Consider the following 26697-nt stretch of genomic DNA (forward strand, 5'->3'; position numbering starts at 1 on the left):
GTGGTGGGCGGGCTGAATCCAGGCTGGCGCATCTGTGCAGCGGGACGTTACGTGGCTGCTTAGAAACATCCACGTTTGCATTCAGTCGGAAAGAAGCCCGTGACGGTCTAGACGGAAGAAGTCTTGACAGAATGAGGAAAAAGCCGGTAAATAACAGCCAAGGAGAGTGGACTGGGAGGCATATGCGTGAACAAGAAAGAAAGAAAGGAAATAGTTTCCTCTAAAAAAAAAAAAAAAATCTTTTTAACGGAAGACTTTAAACACATATAAAACGTAGAGAATAGAGTAACGAACCTGCCGGTTTTTAGAGGAAACTATTTAATGCCCAAAAGAGGTTGCAATGGCCCCGTGAGAAACCATTCCATAGGGACAAAGGATGCAATCTCCCCAGAAGGCCATAGGTGGCTCCCCATTTGGGGGGCCTGGGTGTGGGTGGCCTCCATCCTCCTAGTGCCACCAGTTCCAGAAGCTCTGCCCAGAAGCCTGGCATCATGGGCATGTGCCCATATCTGCCCATCTTGGGTAATCCTGGGAACACTCTGACCCCTGCGCAAGTTCTTTAAACTTTAATGTGGAATAGTGACCATTTGTCACTCACAGAGCCGGTCCTCTCCCAGCACTGGTTTCCCATGCACATTGGGGGTCTCCTCTGTGTCGCCCCATCTGGGTCAAGACAAACCACAGACTGCGGCCACCGACCTTTCCCAGTCAGTGTCTCTCCCCAGTGGCAGCCGTGCAGGGCACAGGGGTGAAGGGTGAACCCTGAAGCCCCTCAGCAGGGTCCCCCACGCCCACCCGCGTCTCCTGGTCTCCCGCGCCAGCCCCTTCGCAGCTGTTCTGTTTTTTCCTGTAGGCTATCGACTCCCTTTTCCAGCCCCACCTGGTCTGACCAGCCAGTTCAGCAAAAATGCAGTTTCTTCGGAACAGCTCTTGCCGGCCGTGTTCTGCCAGAAGTTTCGAGTCCCTTGATAATGCTGTCCATTTACCCTTTCTCCTCCTCGCAGATAGAGACTTTCAGTGTGGTCTAAAGTCTTTCACCATTAAGTCAGATGCCTCGGGCTTGATTTCTGGGCTTGACAGTTAACATCTCACCCTTCATACAAGCTAGCGCCAAGGGCGACCTCTCTGGAATGTCCTGTCAACCCTAGATTTAGCAAAGTGCAAGATATAAGTATCCCATTATTTCATAAGAACACACCACATGGTTTCGGATTTGTGTATGTGTGTGTGTGCGCTCAAGATCTTCTATAAAAGATGGCAGTCCTCAAGTTGACCTCAACATTATTAAAATCTCAATCCACTTATTCCCTGCCGGGCTGGGTGTGCCTGGCACAGGGGTGATGGGGAGCCATGGTCGATCCTCCTGGGTCCCTCACCCCCGGCCCCTCGACCACCCTCCTGTCTTGAAGGGGAGGGGTCCTGTCTAAAGGCCCAGGCCCCACACCAAGCTCCCTCCTGCACATCATTCCAAGGCTCCAGACAGGAGTCCCGCCACCCATGAGATGGCACTGGACCGCAGTGGCTCTTGTTGGGATACAGGCCTGACTTCTGTCACCCCCAGGCATGTCCCGCAATGGCAGCTGTGGAGTGGGAGCTGGGGAAAGCCCAGAGAGAGCTGGAGCCCTTCCCGCTGCACCACGCTGCCGCCTGCTGTCTGCACACGGAGCCGGCCTGCAGGGACTGCAGTTTTCTGCCCAGCAATTAGTGTCCCTGGGGCTCAGTAGGGGGCACACGAGGGGAACTAAGGGTGCTGGCCTTGACACAAAAAGGTAGGACAAAAATAAAGAAAAGGAAATAGCTCCCTCACCCAGTGCTCAAAGGTAAAAAAAGACCCAAGGTTGATTGATTGACCCACAATAAGCTCGTTAACCTTGTTGGCGCCCTGGGGCAAATCAGACAGAGCTGAGGACCTCACTGCAGGCCCTGCACACCCCACCCCTACACGCAGGCTCATAAGCCCACCCACACACACTGCACCTGCAAGACACAGTACACACACTCACGCACTTGCCTACAAACGCCCCTGCACACACCTCCATACCCACAGTACACACCCACACACAGCCCTACACGCGCATACGCCCACATGCACAGCACAGGCACACTGTATACACACCCATCTACACACAAAACGCCAGGCACACACCTGCACACCCACACCCTCCCCACGGCACACACCCACACACCCACACCCTCCCCACGGCACACACCCACACACCCACACCCTCCCACTGCTCACACCTACACACCCACACCCTCCCCACTGCTCACACCCACACACCCACACCCTCCCACTGCTCACACCTACACACCCACACCCTCCCACTGCTCACACCTACACACCCACACCCTCCCCACTGCTCACACCTACACACCCACACCCTCCCCACGGCACACACCTACACACCCACACCCTCCCCACTGCTCACACCTGCACACCCACACCCTCCCCACGGCACACACCTGCACACCCACACCCTCCCCACGGCACACACCTGCACACCCACACCCTCCCCACGGCACACACCTGCACACCCACACCCTCCCCACGGCACACACCTGCACACCCACACCCTCCCCACGGCACACACCTGCACACCCACACCCTCCCCACGGCTCACACCTGCACACCCACACCCTCCCCACGGCTCACACCTGCACACCCACACCCTCCCCACTGCACACACCTACACACCTATACCCCCTCCAACTTCTTTCCTTCTTCAAGCCTACCTTGAAGTCAGTGGAAAGGTGAGGGTCAGGGCTCCTTCTCGTTCCCCTCCCAGCTCCCAGCACAGCTCACAGGCCCCGGGGCCCAGGCCCCACCCACCCACTCCTGAAGGGGCCAAATAGGAACCAGGTGGTTGGGAGAATCTTAGAAAAGAACAAGGACTGCACAGGAGAAAAAAAAGGTGGCTTTGATTTTGTTTTAAATTTCCATTTCACACATCCTGCTTCTTGGATGAAGCAGGGCTCACACTGCTCCCCAGAAATTCTGGGGGCTTTGCCCAGGCCCCCGACCTACTGTCCCTGTGAAAGCTCAGTGAAAGCTAAGCGCCTACCATTTCCAGGGGATCATCACTCCCGGATGGCACTAATTCCCGGCAGCTGGGGCCCGGACGCCCTCCGTGCAGCTGTAACCGGAAATCCTGCGTGTCTTAGAAGGACCCACAGCGGTGAAGTGCGGGACCTGCCAGGTGCTGCCCTTCCTGCGGCCGTTTGTTTGTGACTTACTGCCACCTGCTGGCCGATCCTGGGTGCTGCACCCAGGTGACCGCTAATAAGACACAGAACGTTTCTAAAGCCCATGGGGAGAGCGAGGACAAACTGAGACTGCTGCGTGGGCCGCACCCTGCAATTCTTCAGGGTGGGTGAAGCCCACTGGATCTAGATTGCTCTTTGGTAAACTTAAGTCACTTGCCCCAGACAAGCCCCTGTCTTGCCGGGCCTTGGTTCCCCAGGTACAAGATGGAATGGATGTCTTCTAAGATTTCTTTAGGTTCTTAACCACAGCATTTAAAATGGCTTGGCAGACAATGGTGCCAGAAAACAATTTTTTATACTGGATTTTTTTCAAACCCAGAGAAGTATTTAATACGTTAGCCTGGGGGTGCATCTGTGCAGCTCTTTCCTCGCAGCCCCGCTCTGCCTGCCTTCTCGCATGTCTACGCGGCAACAGGCAGGGACAAGATCTAGCGGCCCCCGCGGCGTTGACATGTCCGTGGCCGAGAGACAGAGCTGCCTAACAGCGGACTCTTCAATTTGTCCCTTTCTACTGAAGCTTTAGATTAGAAAAAGACCAAAAGTAGACACTCTTCTGTAAATAACGGGTACTTCACTTAGCAAATTACTAAGACTTATTTAATAGAAATGCTCAGCTACAGCACAATTCACAATTGCAAAGCTGTGGAAACAACCCAAGTGCCCATCAATACCTGAGTGGATTAATAAAATGTGGTATATGTATACCATGGAGTACTACTCAGCTGTAAGAAACAATGGTGATATAGCACCTCTTGTATTTTCCTGGATAGAGCTGGAACTCATTCTACTAAGTGAAGTATCCCAAGAATGGAAAAATAAGCACCACATGTACTCACCATCAAATTGGTTTCACTGATCATCACCTAAGAGCACATTTAGTAATAACATTAATCAAGTGTCGGGCAGATGTGGGGGGGAGGGGATGAGTGTATACATACATAATGAGTGCGATGCACTGTCTAGGGGATGGACACGCTTGAAGCTCTGACTCGAGGGGGGACAAGGGCAATATACGTAACCTAAACTTTTGTACCCCCACAATATGCTGAAATAATAATAAAAAAAAGTAAAAAAAAAAAAGAAAAAGAAAAAGAAATGCTCAGCTAGCCACACTGCGTGAATTGATAATTATTCTTATCTTAAAGTACATTTTTACCTGTTTTCAATGGAATATGAAAGTATCTGGGAAAACGAGAAGGGGTCAGGTAGGTGGAGTGTGAACTGGGTTGTTTCAAAGTGCAATGTATTCACTCCGTGTACACTGCAGATCAAAGAGTTTAAGGAACACAATTTTCCTTCTGTCTTAATGAATTCAATGCTCAAAATCAGTTTTTTATCCCATATCTCAGGGGCAGTGAGGATGCTGTTGTCCCCGCATTCTGTCAGAAGAAGGTCTTACAACTGCTTCTGGGAAGGCACGAAGTGAAACCATGAGCCCAGTTTTCTGGGGCGCAAAAGACACAATGGCATATTTAACATGTCCGTGCGCGACTGTACACACTGCGAGCCTGGTGCTGTTCTATGCACGTATTTGTTCTAATACAAATATTAACTCATGTATTTTTCACCCTGTGAAAGAAGTAGTGACAGTATCCCACTGTACAGATTAGAAAATTAAGGCACAGAAAGAGGAAATGACTTGCCCAAGGCCACACAGCTAACAGCTAATGGAGCTGGTATTTAAACCCAGACTATGCGGCTCTGGGGCTGCTCGCTCGGCCTCCGTGCCGCCCACCTGCCTTTGGAAGGAGCACTGTGACGAGGACAGGAGGCCTGAATTCTGCCCTCCACTCTGCATTCGTTTGCAGCCTGCCCTTTGGAGAGTCACTTCACCTCCCAACCAGGCTTTCCTCCTCTTTAAAATGACACACTTGGACTCCAAGGTCACTGAGGCATCAGCAAGCCCCAAGGTGGCACCTCTGAAGTCACCCTGTGGCTCCAGCTCCTGAGGATGTATGAGGCTGTTCTGCCTCATAGGCACGTGAGGTAGCCAATCCCGAACAAAACTGAAACGCTCAAATCAAGCCTTCCCCAGTGTGGCGGATGAAACATGGCCACACCGTCTTTGCTACTCTTCCCACGGCGGGTGGGGCACATGTCCAATCCTCCTCCCCTCGACTCTGGGCTGGCCTGATCGACTAGCTCCATGAACAGAATCAGGCAGACGTGCATTCTGGGATTGCTGAGGTCCTAAGCTTACCCCCGCCTCCCACCACAACCACTGCTGCCTGTGGGCTGTTTCCTTGGAATGCTTATTCCAGGGGAAGCCAGCCATCAATAAGATTGATGGGCCTGAGGCTGCCATGCTGTGAGGAAGCCGGGCTAGCCACATGGAGAGGCTCCGAGGAGAGAGAGAGGCACCAGGCATGGGAACCAAGACTCCGTCCTGGACACACCAGCCCTGGCAGATGCATCATGGAGATGAACCAAGGAACCAAGTTGACACCAGAACCAAGATCCAGACGTAGGTCCCCAGATGAGCCAGCCCAGTTCTCGTTAGCAGTTCGAGCCACGCCAGCTAAGGCCACGTCAGTGCAGAGTGGAGTGGAGTCAAGCCCTCCCTGCCATGCCCTGCCCGAATCCTGACCCACTAAATCAGGGCCATAATGAACTACTCAGCATTTTATGCCAGCAAATGGTGGGATTAGCTTGTTACGCTGCCATCGATCATTGGAGCACCAGGGTTATGGCAAACCGGAGCGTTGCCAGTTCCCAGCTGCCACAGGGACCAGGCACCAAAGCTGGGAACAATCACAGGAAAAGAATGAGATATCCAAAAATCCATATACGAAGTATGCATATTACCCAACAGGACTTGCTACCACCAACATTACAACTACTACTATGATGATGAGGACAACTCCATTACTGCTACTAATAGTAAGTAATCAATAATTGTTGTGGTTGTGCCATGCATGGTGCTAAACTTTCTATAGATACCAGTCATTGTATACACAAAGAAGCCCATGCATTTGATACTATGAAAGCTCACCTTGTAGATGGGGACTGAAGGGAGCTCTGACAGGTGAGTGGCTTGCCCAGGGTCCCACAGCTGGGAAGGGGCAGTGCGACCTGGAACCAATTCTGCATGATTCTAGAGCCGCACCCGTAACCGCAGCCTCTACCAGGCTGCAAGTTCCCTTCTGTCACCTGTCCCTTCTTTGTTCCTTCAAGACTAACGGGGTCTCACCTATACAGAAATGTAGGCATCAGAGGGCAGCGTCTGGGCCCCAGATACCAGAGGGTGGGCCTGCCTGGTGCTGTCCACACCACAGGGACCCAGGTCAAATGCCACATGCTCACCCGTTCATTCACAAACATCAGCTGAGCTCCACCATGAGCCACGCTGGGGCTGGGACTGGGGAGTCGCCTACCCACCCCCACCCTGTGGTCAGGCAGACAGCGCACGGGCAGCAACGGGGGATTCTTCGGTAGGGAGGGGTCCCAAACGAGGTCCATCTTATTTCCCAGTAAACCAACCAAAGCCTGAAGGAGATGAGAGTCCTAGCAGTCAAGATCACGGACAGGGTAAATCAGAAGCGGTCTGAGGTGAGAGGTGAGAGAAGGTTCTCCCTCCCCTGGCTCCCACGGGTACCTCCAGGGAGGGAGGATGGGAAGAGGATCCTCCTCTGTACTCTGGGGAGGCTCTGCCCCACCCCTCCACCTCCTGTGTCTGCCTGTCCCCACCTTGCCACCACCTTCTCTGCCCAGCGCCCCTGTCATCCACCACCATCACTGCCCCCTCGCCACCCTGGGCAGCGCAGACAGGTCCCCGGGCTTCCCTCCCTCCGCAACCTCGGTGATGGCTTCTAGGTGACAAACCCCAACAAATCCTATGTCCCTGACTGTAGGTGTCGGGGCCGCAGAGGGCCGCTAGGGGAACCCCCCCCCCCAATGTCCTCATCAGGCCCTGCCGCCTCATCTGTCAGCCCCACTCACAGCCTGACGAGAAGGAACCGGTGTCAGCTCCCGTCAGCTGAGGACGTTTCCAGAGGCAAAGGGGCTTCAAGCTGCCCCTGCCTTTCGGGGTCTGTGAGGCGCACGAGTGCAGCGCTGGCCGTGCCAGGGGCTGCCCGGACGCTGCGCCAGGAGACCGCCCGGCGAGAGGAGCAGGGCCGGCCTCCAGGGTCGGGCCTGTCAGAGGCGATTTCACGGCTGAGTGGGCTGGAGGTTTTGTTCTTCTCTGAGGCCACTGGGGCTGCCGGTGGAGAGGGAAACGCTTCCAGAAGCTCTGATCAGAGCAGGGATGACACTGTGTACTCTGGGCTCTCCTTGGACTTCCCAGAAATGTCTGGGTTGGGTTTGGTTTCGCTTTGCGATCTGGATGCCTGACACATCACAAGCGCTCAGTAAACATTCAGTCCAGCAAGAAAATCTGTGGCTGCTCCCCTGTGGTGGGCCCAGCCGGGTGACAAACAGCGCGACACAAGCTGGACCTGGCCCCTGCTCCCACAGCGCCCACTCTTGCTGGGGAGAGAATTTCAACTGAACAGATGCATGAATAAATCAAGTGTCCCTTGTTGCCTCAGTTTCCCTACTGGACCAGCCATTGAATAAGAAGCTTTTGGTGACAGGTGCTGCACCCCTGGCAAAGCATCATTTTGATACTGTAGAAAGACAATGTGCACTTTTGTAACGAAAATCTGGTTTAAAAAAACAAGAAGAGGGGTCCTCGGTGGGGGGGGGGGGCCCTGTGGACAAACAGGGAGCCGACTCCCCACGTCTCCCTGCCCTTGCTACCGCGCCCTCTGCCCTCAGAGCGCAGACACCCCTCATACCTGCCGCTCTGTTTGGCTGTCTCGCCATGGCTTTCTCTGGGGCTGGAAAAGACTCCTCCCTATTTTCCATAAGGAAATCTTTGTAGCAGTCCCAGCGGAAAAGTCAAAAGTTTGACTTGAAAAAAGGAGCTACTTCAAAAGCATTGTCAGACCGAGGCGAGGGGTCCTCTAAATGCATAAATTACAGGGGGCATCCATTGATCCACCTCCAGGCCACCCTGCCGTGGGGGCTCCGGGTGGAGGGCGCCAGAGGGACCGAGCCCGACATCTGGGGAGGCAAAGCAGAAAAAAATCCACGTTGAATAAAAAAGTAAATTAATGTGTTTATTACTTACTGCCTGGACTGTGTGTGTGTGTGTGTGTGTGTGTGTGCACAGAAAAATGAAAGAAAAATGTAGAATTTTTTCAATAATAAAAAGAGAGTTGCACTGCGGGGCCCCTAAAGCTTGTGAAAAATTAAACTCGACGGATTCAAACTGTCCTATTTCCACTTCAAAAGAGAAGAGGCACTGAGCTCTTCCCAACTTATCTTCAAACGCCCAGCACCCTAGAAAGTTTCTTTAAAAAAATAAAGGCTCCTGTTCCCCCAAGCACTGTACCGGTTACTGTACCCACTGTCTCTCCCTCTTCTAATTATACCCCTGTGAGTCTATTAATCAACTTGTAAATTATTTAGAGAGCCATGCGCTGTCTTCAGCTAGTACAAACACACCACATGCAAAGACTTGCTGGAAACGGGCAGAGGTCCCTCAGGGTCTCCCCTCCGCGGGAAGACAGCTTGCAGCTCACTGAGGCTGCTCTGCTAAAAACAAGAAATAACATTCCGCTTACCTCCTCAGATGGGGAGATTTATTTTGTCTTTCAACTCAGCAACTCCTTGCAAGTTTTTAACAAAAGAGAAAAGCTGGTCTATTGTCGAATCTTTAGTGTGCATTTAGTGATAAGAATATTAATTCCCCCTAAAAAACGAAGCACTTCAGCTGAGCTCTGATCCAAGCCTCCTGGGATCTGGACTCGTGGAAGGCTCTCGAAAATGCTCGTAATCATCCCAATTTAGGGCTGGTTTGGCTTGTTTGTGTTAGGATGCCTGCATTTGCTAGGGTGAGGTCTCATTACCAGAAAGGGTGCAAATTAGAGCCTCGAATCTCCCTCAAATCTCCCGCCTCTTCCCCGGTTCTATTAGGCCATGAGGGACCTTCTCCAGACAGAAATATTTAGGAAAACAGGGATGTGCGGGAGGGGGCACAGGTAACACTCGATAATGATCTGTCTTCCACGTTATCTTTTCGACACACTAGGACTTTCGCTTTTAGGGGAAAGTTACTGCCAATTAAATAGCTGTCTTCTCACCTGAAAGTAAGCACTGTATATGTCTAGTGTGCACCAAGGAATTTGGGCCTTCCGATAACTGAACTATTAATGCTTTAGCTGTTGGGGAGATGCTGGCAGGGCAGGGTCCCAGGGGCAGGTCAATCAGGGGCTCGTTGTACCTGGGCCAATGAGCTGGGGGCAGGGCAGGTACTGGAATGTGTGGTTCTCCACTCCTGGAGAAATGGGAGGTACGAAACGCTAGAGTCTAACTCAAAAAACCCACTCCTGGGACCATGCCCTCGCTGGTGGGCGCCTGACCATACAGTTCCAACACGTCTGGCTATTTTTAATCTCGTCCCTGGGTAGCCGTTCTCGAGAGAAAGTCCCAGCAATGTGTGAGAATGAAAACGGTTACCAGAGCCGGCGTAGGAGCCAACCCTCTGAACCAAAGAGACGGCGGTCGTATCACGAATCAGGCCCAACAATCGGAAGCAGGTTACATCTGCCATCAGTTGCCCCTGGGCCCTAACTGAAGGCTGAAATTTCCATGAGAAGAGCTAAAAACAGAACAGAGTAGACTTCTTCATGATGGGTGAGTTTGAACAACACAGTGAGGCTGATGAGCAGGGTGGGTTTTTATACTAAGAGAAAATTGAGTGGCAAAAACCTACCTAACGGGTACAATGACCACTCTTCGGGTGATGGGCACACTTAACAGCCCTGACTCAAGTGTCATAAAAGCGATCCATGTGACAAATACATTTGTACCTCTTAACATTTTGAAATAAGAAATAATAATAATAAAGAAAACAATGAAAAACCAGACACCTCAACAAACACAGAATAGATAATTTCCATGGAAAGGTCTGGCTCTCTAGAATTCAGAAATTTCACAAAAACCCTCTGGAAGGAATGAGGCCCTGGGGAAGGGGCGCGTCTGGGGATGGCGGCCACTGGGAGACACCACCGACGTAAGCAGAGACGTGAGGTCCAGCAGCTCCTTTGCTCGGTTTCGGAGCGAGAAGAACATCGGCATGGCCACGCACCCAGCGGCGGTGGAATCCGTCTCCGTCGGCGCCGACCACCTCATGTTAAATGATACAGAAACAGCTGAGAACTTATTTTTCCAAAAGCCCAGAATAGTTGTTGCTTGTTTTGTTCCAGTGTAGAAGTGACAGGTGCTTCCCAGCCACTGAGGCTGCCTGAGTGAAGCGCAACCCTGTTTGCCGTCTGTGGCGCGCACGCCCGTCGGCGGTAATGGAAGTTGCCTGCATACAGAGCGCGCGTGCGGAGCCCTGGGGAATAAATTTGTTCTGTTCGCTGCAGCTCGAGTCAGAACGAGTTTAGGAGGCCAGACCTACATATTTCAAAGTCCAGGGCACAGAATAAGCACCTCCCCAGCCCTCTGACCACGGCACCGTCGCCAAGCGCCCAGGATCAAGGGACTGAAGATGCGCTAAGACGGGGGCCCTGGAGTCCCTTGCCCAGTAAATGTGGAAGGAGGGGAAACAGCACAGTTATTAATTTTGCTGCTGATTCGAAAGGAGGAGGTGTTGGCAGCACCTGTGAGGACAAAAAAAGAACATAACGAAGTCTACAGAGGTCACGGCTGGGACATCGTGAGGCCTGGAGTGGGGAGATAAGAGCAAGTGGCTCCACGGGGAAAAGATGACATCTGGATCTGTTCAGCAGAGCCAGTGATGGCGGTGACGACTGCGAGGGTGGCAAAGAGGCACAACCGTTACAAAGCCACACGTCTCTGGGGTGCGCAGCTCCAAGGTGAGTGGAGAGAGGGCAGCAGCCCGCACTGGCAGGGCTCGCAGGAAAGAAGGGTGGTCTCGGGGCCAGAGCCAGGCCACGGGCAGAGCAGAGCACCCAGCGGAGGCGGCCCGGCACTCAGAGGACAGTAAGGCGCGGCCCCCGGAGGAACCCACGCTGCCTGGCTTGGGGGATGGGAGGGTGAGCTTTCCACGCCAGTGGCTAGGACGGTAGGAAGCCCCAGCAGTGACATCTGTTAGCGCAGAGATGCCAGGGGCCTCTGGCCCACAGTCCTTATCATAATCTTTGCTCTGTTGGGAGCTCCCTGCACCGTGCAGCCTTGCAGATTTCACGTGGGAAAGCTCCTTGCACGCAGCGCAATGGCGGGTGCTTCCCCCTGTTCTCAGGAACGCTGCCCGCACCCAGGGCAGAGATATCTGAAATCCGCCTACGATGTTGAAGACAGAAAGCTGGGATGCCTCAGTGGACGGAGGAGCAGCCATTGGCTGGCTCCCTCGTCTAGAAGCTCTGAAAGTGTTGGGGGATGTACCAACCTCTCCAGGAGGGGCCGTCTGGTCCCAGGGCAGCGCTGGGAAGATGAATTCCACTGTCCCTCTGCCCTTTGCCTTCCCCCTCCCAGGGAGGACAGTCGCCCAGAGGACTGGCCCCTCCCCCCCATGCTCTGCTTGCTGGCCCTCGCCCACAACGTGGAGGGATTCCCTTCCCCTCCTGCCTCCTCTCAGTCAGGGCTCTTCCTGGCGCAGGTCTGGGGTCCCACCTCTTGGTCCCCACCATTGGGGTGTGGCCATTTATTGGGTGGCTTGTCCCCAGGCCTGGCCTTGGAGGGGTGGGTCAGGAAGCCCACCCATGACCTGGGATTCCACCATTTCTCCATTCCATGCTTCCAGCAAACTCTGGGGTCTGACTCCTAACGGGTTCAGAGCCCAGGGTGTGGGGAAGGGATGTGGTTCATCACCACCCCTAAAACCCAAACAGTGGCACACCGGCAGGCTAGAGGGCCCCCGAGTCATAGATGTCACCGATGCTCCATTTGGGAAGCCGGGGGCCTCAGCCAGGCCACCAACTGCAGTTACTCAGAAACGAGCAAGGCTGTGGTTGGCTAAGCAGGCTTCCCTTACTCGGGCTGACCTTCCCTTCAAAACCAAATCCTGTCGAGAATCATTTAAATTTTCTTCCTGTTTCGGCTGGAAGTGAAGTGGGCCCCACCAGACCCGGGTGGTTCCAGCGCGTCTCCTCCACGAGCCGAGCGCGATGGTTTTCTCGGCGGCTTCTCCGCAGCCACTAATGAGCCCCTGTTAGTGGTTATGAATGTAAATGCATTCTTTGTTATCCCGGCGAGATCAGGATTAGTGAAATGACAGAATTTATTGCTTCTGTTAGGAAGATATGATATTGCTTGTTGTTGTGTCTTTAATTTTGTAGAAAGAGCAAAAGTCTAGAGCTACATAGTCTAAATAAACAAAAAGCTGTGGAAGAAAAACTCTAGCATGAAACACTGAAGATCGAAGCTATTGAGGTCTTACTAACTTGACAGGAAACTGGGAAAGGCGTAGTCCATCTCCTTTGTATTCATCAAAAAACAAAAAGCAAAACCAAAAACAGCTCTGCATCTGGACCACCCCTGAAAGGCCTCCTCGGGTTTGTGGTTAGTGGCAGACGAATTAAGCCGACTATGTACAAGGTTAATGTGCTTTGATTCAAGCAACTTCATTTCTGTCTCTATAAATGGAACTAGCAATAGGTCCCATTTACCCAAAAGATACGGGTTGAATTAAGTAAAGAAAATAGCGCTCATATCTGACGGTTAAAGATCTGTAAATGCCCAAGTCCTTGCAAGACAAAGGAAGATAAGCCTGCCTGTCAAACGGTGAGGAGGTGGAGGAAGAAAACACGAAGGCCATGGGCTTCATGACCCCCTAAAGAATCAACATTCTAATGTGACCACACGACCTCCTCAGTGACCATGACATTCCAGGAAGTCTGAGAACCAAAGGGCTGTGATGACTCATGGTTCTTTGCCCAAACAAATGCTAAAACTACAAGGTTATAACGTGCCTTGAAATGTAGAGATAAAATATAGAATATAGGTATAAAGACAAATTAATGGAAAAAGCTAGACAACCCCAATATGCAAAGAGCACTTACAGATGAATTAAGACAAAAAAATAGCTTACTTGGAAAATGGGCAAAGGGTAAAATAAGTTAATAGCCCAAGGCTGTAAGGAGGCAGTTTACAAAAGATAAAATATGCATGACCAATTATCTTATGAAAATATGTTCAAATTTACCAACCTCGTTAATAATCAAAAAACCACAATTAAAAAGAAATAAGTCTTTGTCACCTAACAAATCAACAAAGACCCAAATGACTGGCTGCAGTAGGTAGACTAATGCCTCCCTCCCCACAAAAAAGATGTCCACATCCTCATCACCGGTACCTGTGAGTATGTCACCTGACGTGCAACTGTGATGAAGTTAAGGACTTTGAGATGGGGGATCATCCCAGGTTATCTAGGTGGGCCCAGCGTAACCCCAAGGGTCTTCCTAAGACACAGTCAGGAGGTCAGAGTCAGAGAAGGAGATGTGACAACAGAAGCAGAGGTCAGAGACAGACATCGAAGACACTACTCTGCTGGCTTTGAAGACAGAGGAAGAGGCCGTGAGCCAAGGGATGCAGGAGCCTCTAGACGTCAGCGAGGAAATGAATTTTTCCTCAGTGCCTCAGGAAGGAAACAGCTCTGCTAACACCTTGATTTTAGGATTTCTGGTCTCCAGAACTGTGAGATAAACTTATGTTATTCTTTTTTTTTTTTTTTTTTTTTGAGACAGAGTCTCGCTGTCACCCAGGATAGAGTGCTGTGGCATCATCATAGCTCGCTGCAGCCTCAAAGTCCTGGGCTCAAGTGATCCTCCTGCCTCAGCCTCCCGAGTAGCTGGGACTACAGATACTCGCCACTGCATCTGGCCAATTTTTTCTATCTTTTGTAGAGACAGGGTCTCGCTCTTGCTCAGGCTGGTCTTGAGCTCCTGAGCTCGAGCGATCCTCCTGCCTGGGCCTCCCAGAGTGCTAGGATTACAGGCGTGAGCCACCGAGCCTGGCCTAAATTTGTGTTGTTCTAAACCACTAAGTTTGTTACAGAAGTGATAGAAAACAAATACACTGGCAACACCCAGAGATGGCAAAGCCACGGAGGAAACGAGTGCTCACACCCGCCGATGGCAGGACCGTGCGGCAGTGCAGTATCATGCGTCACTGTCGCTCATGGGCATTACCACTGACTCCGTGCGCAACTGATCCTAAGATAACCAGGGACGTTTGCATGAATAAGAGTATGCATTACAATATTATTGAAGGAGTGCAAATTTGGAAACCACCTAAATGTTTACTTTTTGTAATTTTATATTTTGAAATAAAATTCAAACATACAGGAAAGCTGCAAGAAGAGTCAAAGAATCCCTGCATACCCTTCCCCAGGATTCGCCGGTGATTAACACTGCTTCATTTGCCTGGTCATTGTCTTTCTTTCTGAACCACTAGATGCTTTTTAGTGGGGAATTAAATTACCAGCAAAATTTAATACTACATAAGTCTATGTTAATTTGGTATCTCATTCATTCCTTATTCAACAGATAATTGAATAAATTCTGTAGGGTGATGATCACCACCACCACCCCAGTAAGTGGGAATCTGGCATGGGTGGAGAGAAATTATGCTTGGGGATACATCAGGTGTTCTGCCGCTGCTGCTGCTGGGACTTCCTAGTAACAGCAGCTGCCCTGCGGCGAGCCTCCCAGGCACCACACCTGTACATTACAGTCTGGCCTCACGACAACCCCGCACGCACGGATTCCTATGTCCATCCCACCATCAAGAAGCTGGGGGCTTCAAGAAGGGCAAAGGTGGTTTCTTGGGGCCACATGGCTGGGGCGGCGGCACTGGAATCTGACCCAGACTGGGAGGCACCAAAGCTCACACTGGTTTTTACCCTCCCCAGTGCCTCCTGCTTCCATCTCATTCTATGGACCACCGTAGTGACCCAGGAACGGATTCACCCACGGACATACCCCTACACAGGGCTTTGTGTCTGACGGATCCTACTTTGCCCCCCTTGAACTTCACCCTGGGGACTAGGACATCTTAAGGAGGGGCTTGGGAGAGCTGGCCAGGATGTCTCCCCGGGGACCCTTTCAGCCTGTTCTCAAATGCTTCCTTATCCACTTGCTCTCTCTAGAAAATGGCAGCAGAAGGTGCTGAGCTTCTGCAGGGAGGGTGTCCCAGCCAACGCCCACATGGCTCGCTATAATGGCAGCTTTTTGCGGGGTTGATTTTCTTCACAATAAGCATACGTTCAACCAGCCTGGATAGCTGAGCTTGTACTGATAGCACAGAGGAGCCTCAGCACTTTATGCAAGAGAAGAAGATGTGGGTGAGTGGAAAATCCACCGCCCAGGGAGCAAATGGAGGGTCTAGAGCAGCCCAGCCAGGAACTAGCTGTGTAGACTTAGCAGCTGGGTTCCTTCCCAAGGCTCATTCAGACTCAGGAAGCTGGACTGAAATGGTCTCGAAAGCGCCCTTGCTGGGGCCGGATCCTGGGAATGCTTTCAGAGTGTAGACTGTCAAGAGGGCCTGGAAAGATCATCCGGTTCTGCTCCCGAGCAAGCAGGTGAGCATCCAAGTCCCCGAGGCCCAGTGCCAGTCAGCCCTCACACCTGCAAGGCTGCCTGCAACTTCTGGCTTCTGACTGCTCATTACATTGGAATATTTGCCCACAATGTTTTTGTATAACAAATAATAAAGGACGTGAGAAGCTCTGTGGCCTCTCCTGGCTCTCAATTTTAAGGGCTATCGGTTATGACCAGCAAACGTTCCTGAGAAACGGGAACACTCTAAACCACAGTGTGACCCCGCCCCATCCACACACCACCTCCCTTGAGACCAGGTGTGCACACCACGAGGCCGCACCAAGCAGCGAGCAACGGAGCCTCGGCCCACGAGAGAGCCCGGTTCCCATTTCTTGGCCGTTTTCCCCAATGTTGAGCCCCCAGATGCTCAGACAGCCTCCCACGGACGGAGCCGGTAAGGTCATGGCAGTGAGTGGGAAGCGCGACCTACCTGCCATCTCCTTTTCGAAAAAGGGCCGGATGAGCTCGCCGAACTGCGTCTTGTCTGCCACAGCCTCTTTCAGCAGTTGCCCGCAGCAGACTGAGGGGGAGAGGAGCAGAAGGGCACCCATTACATTTTAAATAGGAGGAAGAATGAGGGGAAAAGACCCCCGTGCTGCCTGCTGGGGGAAAGGTTGCTGAGAGAAGTGAAAGGGTGTTTCTGTGTGTGGGTGTGTGTCCACGTGACAGTAAGTAGCCAAACGGAGCTGGGAGACCAAGAGGAGGGAGACGCAGAACGAACGGGCACGCACCTGGCAGAGCACACAGGTGAAAACGATGGCACGGGGAAGACACTAACGACGCTGCTGCCGGCAGAGAAGCCCCTGCGCGGCCCGGCTACACCTGGAATTGCCGAGTGGAACCTGGTGCCCTCTGGGTCACTATGGAGGATTAACATTTGGGCGGGAACCGCTATCCCTGAGTGACGTGCCACCAGTGCGTCCACACTGTTACGACACCGTGGGGGCGGCGAAGTGTGTTGCCTCCACAGCCCTTCCCATTGGCAAGGTGTCTCCTCGGGACAGTGGGCCCATGAGATGGGATCAGTTTACATACCAAGTGCACTGACCCGTAACTACAACACACCATGCTAGAGTTACCCGGCCAGTTGCCGCTGCCCGCCTTTGGAAGCGTGTTTGCTGCACGCAGGAGCCCTCCTCCTTCCTCTCATGCCCCCACTGTGTCTCTAGCCCCGAGCCGGGGGCTGGGCAACGAGTGCTGAACGAGTAAACCCAGGCTGTCGTCTCCCTGGCTCTGAACGCCCTCTAGCCAAAGCCAGAAGATTTAAGCTGTATTTCTGTGAGTTGTTAATTGCACACTCCTGGTTTTCTTACCTTTAGTGCGCAGGAGTTTTCTGTCTGTACTAAAGATACTAAAAACCACCCTAAAATTAACTAGATAACATGAATGTTTAAGACAACTACCATCACCAAAACTTTATTCCTCAACAATGATATGCTTAATCACTATGCAGATGACAGCAGTGATTTAATCCAAAGTAGTTGGCAGCTGCACTGGCAAAAGAAATGTAAGAATCAAGGCTGATGGCAACTGAGACCCTTCTATATGCCAAGCGCCGTGCTAAGAGTGCTTTGTCTTACTCAGCCCTCGCAACAACCTGTTGCTTTTTAGACAAGGAAACTGAGACTCAAAGAGGTAAGTAACCTGTTCTAGGTCACAAGCCAGTAAGGGCAGAGCTGGGATCCAAACCCAGGTCTGCTCTGACCATGAAGGAGTAACAGGTACCATATTTAACGTCTCTTACAGAAAGCCATGAAACTGAACAAAACATACGAAGCAAATTCTTTTGAGTCACTGGGCAACAGGCAGAACAAGTGTGTCATTCCTGAGAGAGGGAAACACACAAAACAAGCCCTGGATTTCTACCGTTGGGCAGTTTCCAAGCCACGGCACAGGAGAACTGCAACCTGAATGGAGCGGCAGCTCGCTGGGCGGAGGGAACAAAGATAGGAGCTTGGGGCTTTGAGGTAGCTAGAGTCTGGGGAACAAGGTGATGGAGGGGAAGGAGCTGTGCAGGGAAGGAGTTCCCAAAATCCCACGGGGACTCACTGGATCTTTGTCAGTACAAACCCAGCCCATGTGCAGGGTGAGCCTCCAGAGGGCCTGGCAGAGAAAGGTGGCTGGGAAGCTGCGAGCCGAATGGAATTCACACAGCGCCGGAGATGCTGGCATTCGACAGCGACAGCCAACGTGAGAGACCCTGCTGAACACCCGATACTCGGCTGAGACTCCAGGAAGGCCACACCTTACAGGGTTGGGGAACCTGTGGCCTTAAGGCAAAATGTGGCCTTCTAGATCCTGAAGTGTGGACTTTTGACCTAATTCAAATTTTGCAGAACCAACCCTTCTATTAAAAGGGGTGCAGCAGAGAAAGATAAAGCTTTTCTTGCCTCCTTTGGTGCTTAAAATAGAAGAATCTTGAAATCAGAAGGCTGCAGGTTCCCCACCTCTCTGCAGCTAGCCCTAGAGTAAGAACACTCTAGTCTCAACTTAACAAAGCCTAAAAATAAGCTTCAAAGGGATTGAGTTGATCCTCCAATAAATTAACTGCCTGTTAGAACTCAACTCATTTAAACTCAAATTTGTAAAGCAGTACCACACAATTCAGATTTTCAACACTGTGAGAAACACAATGTCTAAGATATAATAAAAAACTCCTTGACGTGTAAAAAAAGCAAGAAGAGAAAATAGGCCATAGAATCAGATCAGGAGATGACACATATGCCAGAATTAGCATACCAGGGATTTAACATAGTCATTATAAATATACTTTAAGCCTTAAAAAAAGATAATTGAAAGGAGTAAACAGATGGAAAAATCTCAGCAAAGAATGGAAACTATAAAAAAGAAACAGATGGAAATTCTAGAATCAGAAAATACAGTATATTAAATGAAAAAAATCACTAGGTGGGCTGCAATCAGTGAATTCAAAGACAGGAAAATAGGCAACAGAAAGTATCCATGAGGGATGGGAAAGGACTGTAAGAAAAGAACAGAACCTCAGGAACCTGGAGTACAATGTCAAGCAGCCTAACATACATGTAATTGGAGTTCCAGAAAGAAGAGAGAGGAGGGAGGGAGAGAGGGAGGGACAGAGAGAGAAATATTTGAGAAAATAATGATAGGAAAACTTCAAAATTTAATAAGAATATCAACCCACACATCCAAGAGTCTCTGAGGTCCAAGCAGAATAAACACAAAGTAATCCACATTTTGATACATCTGAGTCAAATTTCTGAAAGCTAAAGAGAAAATATTAATAGCAGCCAGAGGGAGGGGCGATGCTTCATATATAGCACAACAATAGTAAAAATAATCTCAGATCTCATCAGGAGAAATGCAAGCCAGAGACAATGGAATGACATCTTTAAAGTGCTGAAAGAAAAAAACCTGTCAACATAGATTTCTATATGCAGCAAAAACATCCACCAAAAGGTGAAATAGTGACATTTTTCAGAAATACAAAAGCTGAGAATTTGTCATCATCAGACTTTCACTACAAGAGATATTGAAGGAAGTTCTTTAGGCTGAAAGAAAATGATACCAGATGGAAACTTGGAACTAAACCAAGGAATGAAGCGTGTTGATGTGTGGATATATATAAAAGTCTTTTTCCCCTTATATCTTAACTTCTTTAAAAGACATATGACTATGTAAAGTAAAAATAACTATAATATATTGTAGGGTTTATAACATATGTAGAAGTAAAATGAATGACAATGACAGCACAAAAGGCAGGAGCAAGGTAAATGGAATATACTGCTGTTATGTTCTTATGTTATACCCAAAGAGGTGTAATACTAGTTCGAAAATAGGCTGTGACAAGTAGAGGATGCGTATTTAATCTGTAGAGCAACCACTAACAAAATAAAGCAAAGGGATATAGCTAAAAAGTCAATAGAGGAAATAAAATGGATTACTAAAGAAATATTTGGTTAATCCAAAAGATGGCAGGAAAGGAGGGACAAAGAATGGATGACACAAATAGAAAACAAAAAAACAAGACAGTAAGATTGCAACTGACCATATAAAAATACTTTAAATAGCAATGGACTAAACACTTCAGTTAAAAGACAGAGATTTTCAGACCAGATTTTTTAAAAATAGCAAGACCCACCTATATGCTGTCTACAAGACACATATTTAGAATATAAGACATAGTCTAAAACAAAAGGGACAGAAGATACACCATGTAGACATTAATCGTAACAAAGTTAGAGTAGCTACATTAACATCAGACAAAGTAGACTTCAAGAAAATGAGTATTACTAGAGAGGCAGAGGAACATTTCCTAACAATAAGAGTCATTTCACCAAGAAGACAACAATTCTTACAGTGGGCCCTCCATGTCCGTGTATACAGTGGGCCCTCCATATTTGGGTTTCCACATTTGTGGATTCAACAAACTGCAGATTGAAAATATTCAGGAAAGAAAATTTGCATCTGTACTCAACATATACAGACTTCTTTTGGTCATTATTCCCTAAACAATACAGTATAACGACTATGTACACAGCATTTACATTGTACTAGGTATCATGAGTGATCTAGAGATGATTTAAAGCATGCAGGAGGATGTGTGTAGGTTATGCACAAATACTACACCATTCTACATCAGGGACGAGCATTCTTAGATTTTGGCATCAAATAGAGCAAGAGGTCCTTGCTGGACCTGGGGGAACCAATCCCCCACAGTTACTGAGGGACAACTGTATGTACTTAACTAACAAATTACAGGAAGCAAAAACTCACAGAGAAATAGACAAATCCACAACTAAGAGATGGAAATTTTAATGCACCTCTCTCAGTAACCAAAATAATAAATAGAAAATCATTCAGGACATATTTTAACAACACTATCAAACATCCCATCCTAGCTGACATTTACAGAACACTACATTCAACAAGGCCAGAATACATACTCTTTTCAAGTGTACATAGGAATTCACCAGTATAGACCATATATGCTGGGCTATAAAAAAGTACTAATAAATTTCAAAGGATCAAAATCACAAAGGGCATGTTCTTTGACGACATTAGAATTGAATTAGAAAGCAATAGCAAAAAACAATCTGAAAAATCTCCAAATATTTGGAACTAAGCAATACACTTCCAAATAAGACATGGATCAAAAAAGAAACCACAAGGGAAATTAGAAACTGAATGATAACGAAACACAACATATTAAAATGGGATGCAGCCAAAGTAGTGTTTAGAACAAAGTGTGTAACTTTAAGTGCTTATATGAGGAAAGAATGGTTTAAAACCCCTGCCTGCAGCCAACGCCCTCGACAATGTCTTAGGAAGAAAACGCTGGCGCAGTCTCCTCTCTCCTAAAGAATCAAAGTCTGGAAAGGAAAAAGAATTAATTGTATTTGTGGTCAAGATGTTCAAATAAAGGCAAAAGTCTTTTTGCTGTTGGATTTGATGAGACGTTTTGAGAAGAAACGATGGGCGAAGGTGAGGTGGCAACGTCGGGGTGGCCACAGTCAGGCCCGAGACCGCGTGGGGATCAGCCCTGCCTCAGTGTCCTCATGCCCCTTGCCCCGCCCGCAGTCTCACCTGCATCCTACAGCTCCCCTTATTTCTTCTGCATTTGACCCTACCTGTGTCCTTGTACCCAGTAAAGTGCATAGAATACAACAGGCACTCAAGGAGTAATATTAAATAATTAAATAACATTTAATTATTCGATTTATAAATTATCAATAAAATAATTCATTGAGCTAACATAATTTAATTATTTAATTTAATAATATTAAATGATTAAATAATAATAATAAAATGTCTCCTGGTTATTTCTGATTAGAAAATTCATGTTCATTGAAAAATTGGAATTGTGTAATGCACCACTCTACAGAGAGGTAAGCAGTTCGGTGAATGGACGTTTCTTCAGATTTTTTCTGAGCAGAGATATACTTTTTTAAACACAAATGAGATCACCGCCTGGACACTGCTGAGCGACGTGCTCTCCGCCCTCTCGTTTAGCAGTGATCACCGACGTCAGGTGGCTGGGTGGGTTTCCTTTTACTCGCTGCCTGTTACCACAGCTCTATGAACAGAGCTTGAGGTTGCCCCTATTTTTCATTGTGTATCTGCCACGTCTCTCACTGAGCAGCCGAGTGGGTGTTTCAGTGGGATAAAATCCCAGGAGCGAAATCCCGGGTCAGAGGACTTGCACAGTTAGCATTTTCATCAACAGTGGCTTTCGCCTTTCAGAGAGCTGTGCCCATTTATAGTCCCACCCGCTGTAAATGGGAGTCTTTGGATAAGCTTTGTGGGAGTGAATATTGGGTTCGTTTGTGTCAGTTTGGAGATGTTGTCCCATGATGTGCAGACTAGAACCAGGCCAGAGGATGAGCCCAGAGGAGCAGGTGGCATCTGGAGCGCTGGATGCAGACAGGCCTTTGCAGAGAGACCTCAAGGCACGCACGGTGCTGCTCTTCCTGCCTTGGGTCCTTTACAGGGCTTTACTGAAATTTCACGAAGTCTTGTATTCATCAAGAAATTTCGAGAAATGAACTTTCTGAGTTAGTTTCCAAATGCTGAATTATCTAAAAGGGTCCCATAATGGCTCTTACATCGTGAACTTTTCTATTTTCAGTTTTAGAAAATTCTAGGCAGGTAATTTCATCTCTTCATGGTTGGTACACTGAGCGAAATTTAAATGAAGAAATATTTTTCTCGAGTGAGAGTGTCTGCGAACACAACCCGGCACGAGGCAATTACTTCGGTAACGCGGGGTGCTGCACCGAGGTCCCGCTGTTGTGTCTGCAGAGCCCCTCTGTCACGAGTGCTCCTGCTGCTGTAACTCTCTGTCCCCTTTGGTGAAGATGAGGGCAGACGCTCACATGAGCACGTGTAGCGACAGCTAGACCGCTGTTCATTCATGACAAAGAAGCCATCCCTAACCGCTGCTGGAAATCCAGCCTTACAATACCCTTTACAGGTAAAAATCAAAAGGAGAAGAAATTTTTGAAATAATTGGTTTAAAAAAAAAAAAAACACTGATGCAAAGAAAAGTATTTTTTTTCCTAAATTGTCTAGATTAGTTTTCCATAGTAATCAAATTTGTGGTTCAGTCTTCTACCTTCATTTTATAGGTATGACTTTTGACATTGATTCCGGGCTAGTCTCAGTGGCTTTAAAATTTTATGTTGGAAGAGACCTAATTGAAAAGCATTTTTATTCAAAACTTGATCCTGCTGGGGTAGCGCATGTGTGTACAGTGTATATATCTATAGTGTGTATATATATATTTGTATGTGTGTATATGTTTCTATTCTCTCTGTGTATTTGCATGGTGTGTCTGTGTGATTTCGGGGGTCGTATGTTTATGTATATTTGGGGTGCAGCTCTCATGTTTCATTAGCAAATAACATAGAGGATTTGGGGGCCTGCGGAGCATGGGGAGTGGGGAGGCAAGGCCTGTAACTCCCTCCAGTCCTGTGCCGTGTATCTGCTACAGTGTCTTCCTCCTTCCCAGGCCTTTATCCTGCTGAACGCAGGCTGGCAACCAAGACCACCTGGGACCACCCCGGGAAAGACCTGGAGAGCTGATTTCAATATTTTCTCTCCTCCTGGTAAAATATTTATTGAAACTGTGCAGAGCGAGAAGTCTTCCTCTGGTTCAGAAATTGTTTGCCTGTAAACACACTGACCTGGGTTGGGGGAGCCAAGTGAGACTGGAGAAAATAAATAAACCGTGGGTTCCTATTATGCAAGAGCCGGGGCTTCAAGGGAGACAGCAGGGGCTGGACGGCAGCACCCCTGGTGCACAGCACGGAAACCACCGCTCCAAAGGAGATAAAAAATGATGACTGGAAAACGTGCTGGCTCTTCGGGCTGCGGACATGTTTTCATTGGTTAATGTTTTCATGGCAATAGTCTTTGGGGGAAAAAAATCTATCCCTGCAAAGATGGACTAACTGAAAAGTGCTAAGAGCAGAGAGCGGGAGAGAGAAGTGACGCTGACCCTTCCTACACCCCCTCCCCAGTGAAACGCGGAAGCCGGGCAGGGCAGAGGCAGGGAAAGGCTCCGGAAGCGGGCAGCTCCTGGGCACTCACCGTTGACAAGGCCGTATTTCTGGGCCAGGAGGGCTGCCTGCAGACTTTTCCCACTGCCCGTGGGCCCACACAGCAGCACCTTTGGGGTGAACGGGGCATTGGATCGATGGTGAGTTTGGACGTAGGTCAGAGCTGGAAAGACAGGATACGAGGATAATAAAGCCAGGTCCTAGAGAAAGGGAAGCAAGCTTACAGCACCTCTGCTTTAGCCCTTTTAACGGCGGTAATTATTTCTCTCTTTTACAGCACCATGGAAACCTCTGTGCATCTGCCCAGCAGTCAAAGGCAAGGCGGCGGGGGAAGAAATGACGTGGCAGGCTGGGCACCAAGGCGGGGAGGGGCAGTGAGACCCACAGAGACCCTCCTCTGAGCACTGCCCTGGAATTCCTCTAAAACTCGGCGCAGGCATCCGTCTGCAGGCCCTCTGGGTGGAACCGGGGCGGGTGTGTAGCCGTGGGGAGGCTGGTCCTGGGACATAACAGCACACACGATGGGGTCGGGCTTTCCACACCGAACCCAGGCTGAGCCTCTCACCTCGGGCCCTGGGACCAGGCCAGTCTCCTAGGGGAGGTGACCCTGGCTTTCAGCCGGGTGCGCCTGAGTGTCAGACACAGGCTTTGATAAATGCATCAGGCCACGCAGGGGCCTAGCATGCAGGGACTTCTAAAGGACTCGGGAACCGGTGGAGAATGATTTGTGCAGCCGCACTCCAGTGACATCAACTTTGCTGCAGTCTCCAAAGAGGCAGTGATCAAATAGGTCACGGGGGTCGGCAGATGTAGCCGCACGGCCCTGGCCTGTGGTGTGCCCCGGCATTTGATGAACAAAGAAGAGACAGGGTGAGCGTCTCCAACAATGAGGTGGCCTGCACTGTGGGGGCGCTGGATGCCAAGAAGCCACAGAGAAAAGCTACTGAACATCAAACCGGGTCACCTCCTGCCGAGCTCAGAGCTCAGAGCGGGGGAGCTGTGGGAACAGGCCGACGACCCGACGATGCTGGAAAAGGGCAGCATTTCAGGCACCTGAGCTAGGGGAGCTGCCTGTGGAGGAGGCACCCGCCTGCACCGCCCCCGAGCCAGCCTCAAACAGGGTCTCCTTCGCAGCCTTCGCCTCCTGCCAAGGTCCAAGGTCAGCCCTGGGTGGCCCCGTTACACCTTCCTGCCCATCTGCCTTTGCCAGTGTGCCTTCCAGCCGATTCTGTGCTGGGGAAGGGCTGAGCCAACACACCCCCTCTGGGAACACGCCACCCAAGAACCCCCTATAGATGTGGCGGGATTCCCCAACCTCAGCACTGCTGACACTTGGGGCCAGGTGGTTCCTTGCTGTGGGGCTGTCCTGTGCATTGTAGGATGTTGAGAAGCATCACTGGCCTGTGCCCGCTAGGCACTAGTAGCACAACCCCAAGTCGTGACAGCCAAAAAATGTTTTCAGACATTGCCACATGTCCCTAGGGGTGAGGGGTGGGGACAAAACTGCTCCCAGTTGAGAACTATTGGGATGTATTCATTGTGCAAATTTTGAACTCTCAAATCTTTGTAAGGCTTTTTAATTGGAAGGATCATAAGAGATACTACAGTCCCCTCTTTTTAGAAGTAAAGGCTCAGTTAAGTTAGAACGGAGTGTCTTCAAGGTTGTGATAGGCATCATGATCTCCATCAACAGCATGTATTAATTGCTGAGATAAACCCTCTGCAGCATAACCTCATTTGTGTGACCCAACAGTCCCCCGAGGGATATGTCATTCTTGTCCCATCTTACAGATGAGTCAATTAGGCTCAGAGACTTGGCAGAGTTGGGGCAACCCTTCCAACCTGCCGCCCTGGGTAACATGCCCGCCTGAGAGGAGCCCAGAGGAAGGGCTCAGGCAGGGCTCCCTTCATCCTCAGACCTTCCGCCACCCAGCGCATCTGAAAAGCACAAATGCTACAGGCAAAGCAGCCTGCTTACAAATGATGCTTAATTTACAGTAAATAACTAAGTTAATTAGAAGTAATGATCCCCCAGACAATCTCAACATCTAATTATTCTTTTTAAAAATATGTGGTTGCCGGATGCACTGCAGAGAGATTAAAAAACAACACGGAGAGAATTTTGCATTCCAATTTTCAATTTATCTCTCTGCATTATTAATTAATAATAATTAATATTCAGACACTCACATTTTTATTTACAATTCCAGGCATGAATTCTTTATGAACGATCATATGAACTTTTAAATTTAATTAAGTAATTTGGAAGTAATTAATGTGTAAATGCGGAATATGCCATAAGATAAATGTTGTGGTTGTTTATCTTAGGAGTGCAGTGCTTGCTACTAAAGACCCTGCCGAGATGCAGGATCACTGGAAAATTAGAAGCCATCGGAAGCCTGGAATTTTTTAAAGTAGCGTCATTTTCTACACATCCGCCCGTTGGTTGACTGCCCCTTTCAGAGGGCGAGGCTACGCGGCAGATGCCCCCTGGGCAGAATCACGTTTTCCCGGCTCTCAGGGATGCGGAGAGCATCGCTTGTTCGTGCAATAAGTCCACTAACAGGAGGGGTACGGGTTGATCGGCAGGGAAGGGTTTGAGGGAGTTCAGAACCACCCCCCACATCAAAACAAAACTTTTCTTGAAGAGATTTGAGAGAATATATGAAAAAAGGACCTTATAAACTGTCAAGTGTCTTAACTATCAGTAATGTTATTTTTATTGTAAATGCTGCATTGACCTGCCATTGCATGGAAGGGGAGAGCTGGATTTTGAGATGACTGAAGCTCAGCAAGACTTTTAAAAATTATAATACCGCGACTTTGGGATAGAATTATTCTAACTT

General features: G+C 49.3%; 1 protein-coding gene across 2 annotated transcripts in view; it reads right to left on the minus strand.

The window, feature by feature from the left end:
* The window catches only part of AK8 (adenylate kinase 8), a 118879-nt gene that overhangs the window by 50110 nt on the left and 42072 nt on the right, over nucleotides 1-26697 (minus strand). For both annotated transcript variants that reach the window (XM_069474779.1, XM_069474778.1), the window contains 2 exons: nucleotides 23883-24014; nucleotides 16246-16335 (listed from right to left, as the gene is read on the minus strand). In XM_069474779.1, coding sequence (XP_069330880.1) covers nucleotides 16246-16335; nucleotides 23883-24014 — 222 coding nt within the window. The remainder of the gene's footprint in view (nucleotides 1-16245; nucleotides 16336-23882; nucleotides 24015-26697) is intronic.

This window comes from Eulemur rufifrons, chromosome 7 (assembly GCF_041146395.1).
Source record: "Eulemur rufifrons isolate Redbay chromosome 7, OSU_ERuf_1, whole genome shotgun sequence".
In the NCBI taxonomy this organism is placed as follows: Eukaryota; Metazoa; Chordata; class Mammalia; order Primates; family Lemuridae; genus Eulemur; species Eulemur rufifrons.